Source organism: Pinus tabuliformis, chromosome 7 (assembly GCF_031772625.1).
Source record: "Pinus tabuliformis cultivar Carrire ecotype Pingquan chromosome 7, CPIR1, whole genome shotgun sequence".
NCBI lineage: Eukaryota > Viridiplantae > Streptophyta > Pinopsida > Pinales > Pinaceae > Pinus > Pinus tabuliformis.
Genome location: NC_142293.1, coordinates 1,378,217,527 through 1,378,230,937, shown reverse-complemented (window position 1 = coordinate 1,378,230,937; position 13,411 = coordinate 1,378,217,527). Strand labels below are relative to the sequence as shown.

Below are 13,411 nucleotides of genomic sequence, written 5' to 3'. Positions count from 1 at the left end.
CTTCCTTGCCCAAGGAAGATCTCCCCATCCTTCTGCCACACTTCCAATTCTAGGAAATAATCCATCAACCCCAAATCCTTCATATCAAACTTTGTTTCCAGGTTCCTCTTGCAGTCCTTTATGAGCCCTGATGATCCTGTCAGGAACAGATCATCCACATACAAAACTAGGATGAGTGGCTCACCGTCTACCATCAAATAGTAAAGGTTGGGATTTGTGTCACTCTTGACAAATCCCATCTATTGCGAATCGCTGTCAATCCGACCATACCATGCCCTGGGAGCCTGCTTGAGTTCCTATAGAGATTTCTTCAGCCTGCACACATGAGTGCGCTTCTCATGAGTTTCGAAGCCCTTCAGTTGTTCTATGTACACCTCTTCCTCTATCACCCCATTCAATAAAGTTGTCTTGATGTCCATTTGGTGAATTTGCCATTCCATCTGAGCTGTTAGGGATATAACTGACCGATAGAGGTGTATCTGGCAACTGGGGCGAAGGTCTCCTCATAATCTATCGCATCTTTCTATGCATACCCCTATGCCACGATTTTAGCCTTGTACTTTTCCACATTGTTGTCTGCAACATACTTGATCTTGTAGATCCATCTAGAACTTGCTTGAGTTCCTATAGAGATTTCTTCAGTCTGCACACACGAGTGCGCTTCTCATGAGTTTCGAAGCCCTTCGGTTGTTCTATGTACACCTCTTCCTCTATCACCCCATTCAATAAAGTTGTCTTGATGTCCATTTGGTGAATCTGCCATCCCATCTGAGATGTTAGGGATATAACTGACCGATAGAGGTGTATCTGGCAACTGGGGCGAAGGTCTCCTCACAATCTATCGCTTCTTTCTATGCATACCCCTATGCCACGATTTTAGCCTTGTACTTTTCCACATTGTCGTCTGCAACATACTTGATCTTGTAGATCCATCTAGAACCTACAACTGACTTGTCTTCAGGCCTTGGCACCATCTGCCAAATATCATTCGTCTACCCGCACCTAATGTTGTGCGGCCTCCTGAAAGTTGGAAGGTTTTGCAACCTGAGCCACTAATGCTTGGTACCTATCAGGTTGTCTACGCTGCTTTTTGTTTGTCATAGGAGTTCCAATAAACTCCTGTGCATCTCTCAATGTCTGATGAACCTCTTTGTTGGCTTGACCACTAGTGGTGGGAGGTTCAACCAACTCCTCTTCATCCTACCTTTGCTACTTCGTTCGTTGAGAACTTCCTTGATCTACTGCACCTGAGGAAAATACTAGTACTAGTCATTATACTCAATCCTTGTGACTGTCCCCCTGTCGGTCCCACTAGCTACCCCTGTTCCTGAACCAAAGGAGCTTTTGCTGACTGATTCTGATCACCTATAGGCATCTCACGAGATCCCCTGAAAGCTCGGTTCTCCATGAACTTCACGTTTCGTCTCACCACAATCTTCCTACTGCCAGGAATGTAGATATTGCATGCCTTTGAGGTTTCACTATACCCAGTGAGAAACCCTTCTCTGTAGTCTGATACAATTTGGTATACTTTTCATTTGGCACGTGGCAATAAGAAACGCTACCAAAGATCCTGAAGTGACTAGCTTCTGGCTTCTTCCCTGTGAAGACCCCTTTTGGCGTTTTCTTTTCCAATGCTCTATGAGGAGTCTTGTTCTGAATATACATTGTCGTGTTACATGTTTTTGCCCATAGAAACCTGGGCAAATCCTGGTCATATAACATAGCCTTTGCAGTCCCAACTATGGTTCTGTTTTTCTGCGTCGCTACCCCATTGTGCTGACCATTTTCTTCTGATGCCTCCTTCACACAAAAATATGTGAAGTCCTTATCAATATATTCTCCTCCATTATCTGAGCGAACCACCTTGATCTTCTTCCCTGTCACATTATGTACGAGAGCCTTAAACTCTTTAAAACGATCGAAGACCTCATCTTTGGTCTTCAAGAAGTAGATCCATGTTTTCTTGGAATGGTCATCAATAAAGATGACGAAGTATTCGGCACCACTGAGAGCTCTAGTGGACATCAGACCACAAATATCTGAATGTATAAGTCCTTACATGCCATCTGCTCTGCTGTCCCTTCTTGGGAATGCTGCCTTAGCATACTTCCCAAATCTGCATCCTCTGCACACATCATCGTGTTCCATGCAAAGTTCTGGAACCCCTATTACAGTTTCCTTGAGCATCTTGAGTGCTCCATGGTGTAGGTGCCCTGTTCTCCTATGCCACAACTCATTCAAATCCTTCCCACTGCTATTGTCACCGCCTATCAGTGTCATTGGAGAGTCGAGCTAGAACATGTACAATTTGTTGCTTTGAACTCCAATATGTCTTACCTTCTTCCAACTTGAGGGTTTAATAAAAACACTCTTCCCTACTAAGTGGATATCATATCCCCTGTCCTGTAACTGGGATGTTGAAATCAGGTTCATACCCGATCCTGGCACATGCAGTACATTTGTTGCACTAGTGCTTGCTTCTGACTCCCTCTGAAAATCGATGGTACTTGTCCCTATTGAAGTACACTTAGTTTTGTTTCCCATCGTAATCTAGAAGTCCATCTACTCCTCGTTGTAGCTAGAGAAATATACTCTAACCCCTGTCATATGAGCTAACGCTCCATTGTCTGTATACCAAACACCTTGTGAAGCTGAGCCTTATAAGCAAGAAAATTCATCCTCCAATCTGGAAGACAACTCTGAAGTTCCTTGAATATCAAATCGATCCATGGCCATACTGTGTGTTATTCCTCTTCCACCCAATGCTGGTTTTTCTCTAGCGAATTGCTGCAAAACTCTCTACGTTCAGCCAAAAATCTTCCCAATGAAAAATCGAAGCTGCTCCCTATGCTTGCTAGAATCACTCAATCTGGAAAGTCGAATTTTTCTCTCTACTTGGAAAAATCGAACTTCCTCAAGCAACTTAGCCTGCCTGGCAATGGACTGCGTTGCCCCTGGGAATTTCGACCTATTGATCTTACTGAACAACACAATTCCTTCTTTTGCTTCTGAGCTCTCCGGCTAATCAGTGACGCTTTGATACCATGTGAAAATTTCATCTATTGCAGCATCTAGAAATTATTCTCCCAACTATAAATTAAATTATGCAGCTTATTTGCTACGACAAACTATGAATAAAATCACAACTACAATTTTCACCATAAAAAGGCTGCGGAAAATAAAACACTGGACACTGAGAAATTCTAACACACATAAGAATTTTGACACAGTTATTTTTTGGACAATTGTCCCCGAAAAACCCAATGTGGGAAAACTGGTGCAGTAGATGAGGGTTTTATTATTATTCTTCAACAACAATTTTGAGTACAATAATTTAGATGCTCCACTGGCAATCTAATCTAAGGCAAATACTGGCAAAATTATTGTGAGAATTTTCTCTCACCCCACGACTACTTTTGCCACCAAAATTGCCTCCCTAGCCACGCGCTAACCCTTCTGCATCACCCTCTGCGCAGTGCTTATGCAAAATCTCTGTGGATTTCGGCCTTCCTCTCATTGCCTCTCCGGGGACTGGAATACTTCCTCTTGGAAAGCTATTACTCTTCTCTACCACCTGCTACTCACCCTCTGGCTCTATCTTCTTTGCTGAATCTCTGCCACTGAGAAAATCGAACTGCCTGGGCAATCGAGTGTCTGCACTAGTGTGTTCTTTATCACCACATCAATACCTTCTTATATCTTCCTGTGAGGACTCCAACAACCAAGATTAAATCTTAATCAATGGCTTAGATCACTTCTGAATCGATCCATGTGAGTTTCTAGATGATTCTAACCTTATCTCAATTAATACTGATTAATTAACCATATTACCTAAGTTTAGACTTAGGAAATATTTTAAAAAACGACTAATACTCCAATTGAGACACTTCCAAGTAGAATTTTCAGAAATCATTTATGGGTTTTGGAGATCTCATGCATTCTAGCCTCTCCACCAAATTATGTGGCTAGAACACTTCCGATGCTACAAAAACTAACACTGGAAACTGAAACGACCTTCCCTCCATCCAAATCGAACTACCTATCTTGAGGCTCTGCGCAGCCCCCTGGAGAATAATTTCGGCCTCGTCTTATGACTCCTCCAGAAGTAGAAACTCCTTCAGAAATCTACTATGTTCCCCTCTGCCACTTGCTACTCAATCATTGTCTCAATCGCGTTGTTGAATCACTTGCTACTGCAAAATCGAACTGCTTGGATCACTAAGTATTTGCACTGGTGTATTCTCCATATACCCATCGACATCTTCTTATAATCTCCAGTTGGGACTCCAATGACCAAGATTAAAACTTAATCGATTGTTGAGATCATCTCCAAGTCAATTTGTGTGAGTTTCTATAAAATTCTCACCTTTCTCAATTATTTACTATTAATTAACCATTTTTCCTAAGTTAGAATTAGGAAATTTTTAATTATGGTCAATTAATTTAATCAAGCCATCTCTAGGTGGAATTTCCAGAAACGATTTCTAGGTTTTGGAGAACTCCCATGTTTTAGCCTCTCCACAAAATATCAAGACTAAAACATAATCTGATGCTACAAAAACTAACACTCCCTTTTAGCAAGGAAGGTGTTCTCTCCATACTCTGTCTCTGTAACATCCTCCAACCACATTGTTGATGTTTGATAACTGTAGTTGTCTACCACTGTCCACCAACCATTGCGTTAACTATGATTCATCTGCCATTGGCTATAGCTGAACCAAACCGCTACATTTGTGCTGCTGTTGACACTGCACTGTACATCCTATACTGCTGCCAACTTTTCATCTACATTGCAACCCAACTAACACCCCTCTCACTATTGCTACTGCTACTGCAACTACCGCAAGTGAGAAGCATCCAAAATACTGAATCAAGTGTCTTTGTGTTGCCACTGTATCCTAAGTCTTCAATTGCTACTAGCCTCTACTCTGTCCCTTGGGGAATCTACACTGTTGATGATTATGCATTGTGCCTCTTGCAATGCTATCATCACTGCTCTGTGTGCCTCAGCATCTGACTGCCACTAGTCTACAACTGTCACTCTGGAATTTGACTGCACCAACTGACACTGATCCTCTTGCCACTGAATTTGTGGGCCCCTATAGCACGGATAATGATCTATGAGGAAACACCATCTGATGCAAACACCACCTGATGCTCGCCTCACTGGACCTTGCCCAAATCTCCACGCAACTTTGGGACTAAAGCTCCATATCACCTCACCTCACTCCTGGAGGTATAACTGCAAATATGGCAAAATCTTTCTCCAACTTGGAGGACAACTTGTCTATCTCTGTGGATGTTGCCGCCTGATCCTACTTGTCCTTCTTCCTTTGAGGACACTAACTATTGTAGTGGCCAAACTCGCCTCATGTGAAGCACTTGACTTTAGATAGATCCTTTTTCTTCTTCTTCTCTCCCTGCGAGCCTTGTCCTTGACTGAGACCTTTTTCTTTCCCCTTTGATGCAAGGGCCACATTGTCTTCCTCCTTCACACCTTTCAATCCCTTGCTGCTGTTGCCGCCGATGGAGACCTTCATTAGAGTTCACTTCATTTCTTCCTCTTGTAGGTCTGACCACATCCTATCCCACCTTGGTGATGTATCTCGTCCCAAAATGCCTTGGATGAAGATTTCCCATTCCTCAGAGACACTGTTCAAGGCCAAATGCACAAGCTTTGTACCTTGATGTGCTTCCCCTACAGCTGCAAGTTCATCCTGGATATCCTGAATTTTGGTGAGAAAGGGGTCAATGTCTTCACCCTTCTGCATCCTAGCGTTCCTCATCTTCTCTTTCAAGAACATCTTCTGTTGCTCGGAAGATTTCTGATATAGCCCTAAGAGAGCATCCCACATCTCTTTGGTCTTATTCTTGGTCGCTATATGTGAGACTATATGATGTCAAACTCCATCCAAAATCATCTGCTTCGCCTTGGCCATTTTTTGCTTGAATTCTTTCAGTTGATCTGCATCGGTAGGTTCTGCCACAATGTTTTCTGCATAGACTTTCAGGCCATGCTCCTCTAATAAGAAGGACATCCTTTCCTTCTAGATGATGTAGTTGGAAGCTCCCTCGAACTTGTCCTGATTTCTAAGCCCAATTGTGGCCATCTCTGCAAAAAATCGACTTGTAATGGAAATTTCCCTCTTTCACCTACTCGGTTAATAGCTCTACTATTTGCACTCCCTTTTGGAGTGAGAAAATCTGCCTACTGCTACTGCCTGCTACAACTGGAAATATTGGATTTCTGAACTAGAAACCCTCTGAGAGAAATCTCCTTCTATGTGTGCACTTTCTCTTCCACTCGACATTGATTATGCTCTAGAAAACTGCTGCAAAACCCTTTTGCGCCCAAACAAGAAATCCACTCTGCAAAAATACTGAGCTGCTGCTACTCTCTCTACCTGTTGGAATCGCAATTTTGGACAAATGAAATTTTCTGCCACCGTGCAACTGAAAAACAAACCCCTATCCAACAATTCGCATTGCCTGGATAGGCACTGCGCAACCTCTGAAAATTTTGGCCTACTGCTCCCTCTGAATAGTGAAATTTTCTCTCTTCCGCCTTTGAGCCTCTTGTGCGTCAAATATGCTCTGATACCATGTGAAAATTCATTGAAATGTTGTAACTGGAATTAATTCTCCTAACTGATTATTTAGTTTGTTAATTTTCGGATTAATGTCGACTTAATGACATTGCAGTTTCTTCACAAAATAAAATACTACGGAAGCGAAAATAGGAACTGAGAAATTCTACGCACATAAAAATTGACACTTATTTGTGGACAAAAGTCCTCGGAAAAACCCAATGTGAAAAAATCGGTGTAGCAGTGAGGGTTTTTATTATTATGTAGCAACAAAAGTTCTGAGTACGATAAAATGTCACCAAACTGGTGATTCTATCTGAGAGAAATACTGGCAAAAATATTTGAGAGAATTTTACCCTCACTCCAAGCAATTCCAGCTCAGTTTGATCTTTGAAAAGCATGTTGTCCAAACCCTCTACACAAACCTTCACATGCTTAGCCTAGAACTAATTCTAATCAACCCGTCCTCCCTGTTGCTAACTGGGAAAATGTCTCTCCAACACTCTAGGAAATCCTCCTAGCCTCTGGAAACTGAAATGACCTTCCTTTCATCGGTATCGAATTGCCTATCTTGAGGCTCTGCGTCGCTCCTGCGCTGCCTCCTGGAGAATAATTTCAGCCTCTTCTTCTGACTCCTTCGGACTGGAAACTCCTTAGGAAATCCACTGTGTTGCCCCTTTGCCACTTGCTACTTGATCACTAGCTCAACCTTGCTACTGAATCACTTGCTACTGCAAAATCAAACTGTCTGGATCACTGAGTATCTGCACTAGTGTATTCTCCATATACCCATCGACCTCTAATTATAATTTCCAGTTGGGACTCCAACGTCTAAGATTAAGACTTAATCGATGGTTGAGATCATCTGCAAGTCGGTCTGTGTGAGTTTCTAGAGAATTCTCACCTTTCTCAATTAATTCTATTAATTAACCATTTTTCCTAAGTTAGACTTAGGAAATTTTTAATTATGGTCAATCAATTTAATTAAGCCATCTCTAGATGAAATTTCCAGAAATGATTTTTGGTTTCTGTAGAACTCCTATGTTTTAGCCTCTCCACAAAATATCGAGACTAGAACACCATCTGATGCTACAAAAACTAACACTTGTGAAACAAGTGTCCTTGGTGATGTCTCCAACTATCTTGATGCTTTCAAGATGTTCAAAGAGATTTCAAAAATTCCCTAGAATGATGACTTCTAGAATGCCTTTAACAGTAGTGTCTTCAAACAACTTCAAAGAGTGGATGATGATCCAAGGATTCTTTGATGCTTCCTTTCCTTCAAGATGATGGAGTGCACTAGAGAGCCTTCAACAAGAGCTTATCCTTCCTTCCTTCAATGAGAGCTTGATCCTTCTTAAGATGATGAGGCCTTCAATGAAAGCTTGATGTAGTAATCTTCCTTCTAGGTCAATAGGTCTTCTTCTTCTTTCCTTGTGTCCTTTTGCAAATGATTCCCCTTGACAAGCAATCCCTTCTTATGTCAACAAGATGATCTTCAAGCTGCCTTCTCTTCTTCACCTTAGCTCTGAAACCATGTTGGAGAATCTACTAGTAGGGCAGCTAATCAAACAATTCTCCTTATCCTTGATAAAAGATTGTGAACTTACGTTATCTTCTTATTATTCTTTGTTAGATTCTTTTCATCAAGCAATTATCAAGAGCATAAACCATAAAGACAATGGACACAAATATAGGCTCTGAGTTAGGTCAAAACCCCTCCAAGGGGAAAACCCAAAAGAAATTCTCTTCTTATAGAATCAATTCTAATGAGACTTCCAAAACCCAAAACTCTAGACCAAGACCTCCTCCAAGCACCAAGTTAGCCCTTCCAAGGAATCCTTCCTTATTTTGACTTTCTAGACTCAAAATAAATTCTTTTACATGTTACAACTTGCCCAATAGGGTCTTATACAGTTTATAATGACTCTTTTGACTCATGACGATTATTCTTTATGACATGACAAACCCTAAAAGCATGAAGAACATGCTTTACCTAGATGACCAATCAAAAGAAGCATGAAACCCATGCTTGAAAATATTATTCTTACTTTTTTTTCTTGTAACATAAGTTATACATAATGACATAAGTACAATGACAATTATGAAGACCAGAACTAGTTACATTTTCCAACAGTCCCCATACCGATACCCGTACCCAAACCAGCATTTCCTGGCAACTTAGCAAAAAAATAATTTAAAGTAGAGTAAATTCTAAATTAGAGTAGTGCAAAAGTAGGTGCCTTTTTGGCTTGCTCATTTTTTTGTGGAAATGGATTGTTTATTGAGATAACTCTCTATTATTTTTGATATAACTGATCTTGCATAGTGAGTTTATTATGACAATGAATGGATTAGAGGAGAGTTCCCTTGTGTGGGCTGATCATCAATGAGTTAAAGATAATAAATCATTAGCTAGACTAGAGACTGTACATTACCACCTGAAATTTAGATGTATATCAGACACATCGTTACTATTTTTTCAAACCTACTATTTTTCCATTTAAGATTGACATCATTATTTCTATGCAGGTTATGGGGAACATTTCTGGCAGATATTGTGATCAGAGCAACTGGTACAGATTATGCTAGAGTTGTCCGGGCAATCTATGCTTTTGCCCAGGTGACATTTTTCATTTTGAGCTTCTTACCTTGTCTGGTTTTCATTCTTATTGTGATACATAGGTGATATGTATCATTCTTACGTATATCATTGTTTTGGATGAAAAATTTTGCTGGGAAGGATAATTCCATGTCTAGCTGAACCGTATTACTTTACCTTTTGTGTCAGATTCGTCTCACACGCACATATGGGTGGACAACTTCCAAGCATCAACTTGGTGTTCACGTTGTAAAGATCTAATCATTTCATTCAGATGGGGAAGGGCTACTGTTGTCAAGAGAAATTTTTTTGGCCCTCGGATGTAGACGCTTCATTATTGTAAAGAAACAATGGTGCAAACCCTATTACAAACAATTCTTGAAAGTGATAAATCAAAATGTAGAGATTTTTGCCAGTTAGACTCGTTTTTTTACAGGTCATCAGCCAATTTTGTTAGTGTTATGCAAAAACTTTCGTTGTCACCACAACGATGTTTCTGGCTTGCTGTTTACTAACAGTGCATAAGAACTTACTTTTCTCCAATGCTATATCCCATATTTGCCAATAATTGGCAATACAAGATTTTCAGGGTTGGGGAATTAATTTTATTCAGGAAACTAATGGAGACAGCATATGGATGGAAAGTTGTTGAAGCTTTTCTCATAGTACAAGCATTACATCTTGTGCAGGTAGTTGGAGAACGAAATTTTTCCTAGAACCTATCATGAACTGTAAAATATAATTTGTATGAAGCAATATAACCTATTATGAACTGTAAAATATAATTTGTATGAAGCAATATAATGTAGTTACAAGTGAACTAGAATTGTTTCTATCAGCAAGAGCTTGTAACGACTTGATGGACTAGAATGGCAACTTGAAGCTTTAAAACTTCTAGAAACTATGCAGGCTTGGAGGCCCATTGTACAGTGTAATTCTTGAATCTTATGAGGTGATGGAAGGTGTTCATTCCCACAGTTCGGTCATGTATAAGTGAAGGTGTTCATTTTCACAGTTCGGTCATGTATAAGTGCTAATTGTTACTTGGAATCCTCACAGTTCCTGAATCTTGCAGTCTCAAGTACATGCAAGCATGCTTTGAGGTAACAGTAATCCTTCAGGACCAGTCTCACATATTTACATGAACGGATACTGGAGCTATTGCAATTCCTGTACTTAATTTTTATGTTGATATAATCTAGTCTACAACTACAATTGATCCTAAGAATTTAACATCTTTTGTTATAGTAATATGGCAAAATGTCTAGTTTTTGTAGGCATGCATGGGGTCTACTGGGTGTACTGTGCACTACAACTTTGGAATACTAAGGAAATAACTGAAAGAATTCATGTTCATATATATTTTGCAATGGTTATTTCATGAAAAACGAAAACTTCTAGTTGTGTAAAATTGTGGATAAATCCCTGCACCATATATTCAGAGGGAAAAAAATCTACTCTTTAAAAACTATGAGAATTTTGTTGCACCATGTTTATGTTGATACAATCTAGTCTGCAACTACAATTGATTGTCCTATTTTATCATTTTTGTTATTATCAGAATATATCAGATTGTCTAGTTTTTGTGGTCACGTCATGGGGGTTTTACTGGGTGTACTTCGCACTACAGCTTGGAATTTTAGTAATTTAATAAGCAAAACAATTATGTTCATATAATTTTGTAGTAAATATCTCATGAAAAAATAGAACGGTTAGTTTTATAAATTTCTGAATCTATCCTTGCACCATATGTTTAAAGGGAGAAAAAAATATAATTTTGAAAAATTATGAGAATATATTTATGTTGATATAATCTAGTCTGTAGCTTACTAACTACAAGTGATTATCAGAATTTATTGTCTTTTGTTGTTATGGGAATTTAGCAGATTGTCTAGTTTTTGTTGATTTATGTAGCATCGGATGTGCTCTTGCCTCGAGATTTTGCAGAGAGGCTAAGACACATGCATTCTCCAATACCTAGAAATCGTTTGGGAAAATTCCACTTAGAGATGCTTTAATTAAAATAATTAAAATTTTTTTAAATGGTTCCCTAAGTCTAAACTTAGGAAATCTGGTTATTAAAGTGTATTAATTAAATCAGGTGTGAATCTTCTAGAAGAAGACGAAGATCAACTCCCAGTTAATCTTAGCCATTGATTATTTTTTAATCTTGGTCGTTGGAGTTCCAACGAGAGATTATAACAAGGAGCTTGATGGGCACTTGGAGAACCCATTGAGTGAGAGAGATCAAGAGATCGAATTTCTCAAGAGTAGCAGTGTTGAGTTGCCCGAGTAAGATTGAGTGATCTTCTTGCAGTGGGGCAGGGATAGTAGTCCGGAGGAGAGTTTTCTAGATCCAAAGAGTATTGTTAAAATTGGAAACTAGGGCCAAACTCCATGTGGGTCATCTTATTCATGGCTGATAATATTTTTATTAGATTACTCTCGTTGAGAGGCATAGGATTGATCTAAAGATCATCTGATTCCGATAAGTATTTATGGAGATATGAATTTATTTTGATTATGGAATAATTATCAAGCTGACCAGCAACTTATGTAGGCTTAGAAGCCCAACAGTCGCATCTATTCAATCATCAACAATTGTGTATAAATACAGGAGGTCTTTTCCTCATTTGGACTCACTCAACTCATCACATCTCTCTCTCTCTCCTGTGCAGAAAAGAGGCTCTTCTCCTACTGCGCAGAAAGAGACTCTTCTCTCAAACTTGTGGAAGGAAGGTGCAGAATTTACGGCTGCAACTGCAGAACCAAGTTTGACCAGCGTTGACCATCAGTCTGCCTCTCAGAACTACGTTGTAGGTTCATCTGGATCTCCTCTGAAGGTCGCATTTTTTGGTGGTGGAATCAAGCCGATCCGACGATCGGTTTGCAAGATATTGTCTGCCCTAGTTTGGTTGATCTAGGGTTTGCTGTTGCTGATGTAAATCAGATTTATGTACTATTTCTCTCTGTTGGATTATTGAAGATAAAGGAAGATTTGATCAAAGGGTTTCCCCACATTGGGGTTTGTCCTTGGCTAGCCGCCACATCTTGTGTCTCTTGTCTTGGCTTGTTTTCTGTCGATCGTTTAATGTTCTATCTGCACTTTACTTTATGTACATGTGATTGCTAATCTGTGGATAATAATAAGAAAGATAAGTAAACTGCTATAAGCATAGAACATACCATAACTTAACATGGTATCAAAGCTGAGGTGAAGACAAAGCCCGAGCAAGAGCAAGAGCAATCACCGAAGAGAAGATTGGCAAGGCTATCCTAAAAGAACTATGGGGTCCTCAACACTCTTCCCTGCCGAAGACAAGCTCCGTGAGAAAGCTGACTATCATGGATGGAAGATGTCTATCGATCTAACCTTAGAAGATCAAGGAGTGTTGGACCATGTGAGAGGCAATATTGTTGAGCCTCCATCAAATGTATTCGCTGCTACCAGGAACAAATGGAAAACCAGCGAAGTCAAAACAAAGAAGATCATCCGGGACTCTATCGACAAGCGCTTGGTGGCCTACATCTCCGACTTGAACACCTCCAAGGAAATCTACGATAGACTGGTGAGTTTATTTAAAGTTAATGATGCAAATCAAGTTTTGTTTCTTAGAAATAAGCTGAAGGAAATTAAGAAGGGCAAAGATGAGAGTATGCAAGCATACTTCTTAAGAATCATCAAGATCAGGAACGATGTCCTATCTATTGGGGAGACTATTACTGATAGGGAAATGGCACTCATGACTCTTGGAGGATTACCATTCGAATGGTACGTGTTCAGGACTACTCTTCTGAACAATAATGTAATTGTTAAATAATGAATCCATACAGGTGAAGATAGTCTTTAGTAGAGGAGGAATGACCTGTTATAGAGTTTTGAGAACCCAACATTTCAGACTATTTAAGTGAGTCCATCATCAGGGGATGCGTCAATCGACTCACTTAAGTAGTCCGAAACGTTGGGTTCTCAAAACTCTATAACAGGTCATTCCTCCTCTACTAAAAAATAATGTAATTCCTGGTTTCGAGGAATTAATGGCTAGATGCATTCAAGAAGAAACAAGGGTTGAAGAGCAAGAAATGCCCATGCCTAAAGGTCCTCCTGCTGCTTTTTCTTCTCATGCTAAGAAAAGGAAAAATTTCGGGACTAAATCAAAAAGAAAGGCTGGACCTAAGGGTGGAAGAAAAGGATGATGTTACATTTGCGATAAAGCAG

At 39.8% G+C, this 13,411-nt stretch overlaps 1 protein-coding gene across 1 annotated transcript in view; it reads left to right on the top strand.

Moving 5' to 3' along the window:
• Positions 1-10,682, top strand: part of LOC149252760 (uncharacterized) — a 261,286-nt gene extending 250,604 nt beyond the window's left edge. Inside the window, exons 11-12 of the mRNA XM_089459804.1 lie at positions 9,123-9,213; positions 9,382-10,682. Coding sequence (XP_089315930.1) covers positions 9,123-9,213; positions 9,382-9,453 — 163 coding nt within the window. The 3' untranslated portion in view covers positions 9,454-10,682. The remainder of the gene's footprint in view (positions 1-9,122; positions 9,214-9,381) is intronic.
• The last annotated feature ends 2,729 nt before the right edge of the window (positions 10,683-13,411 follow it).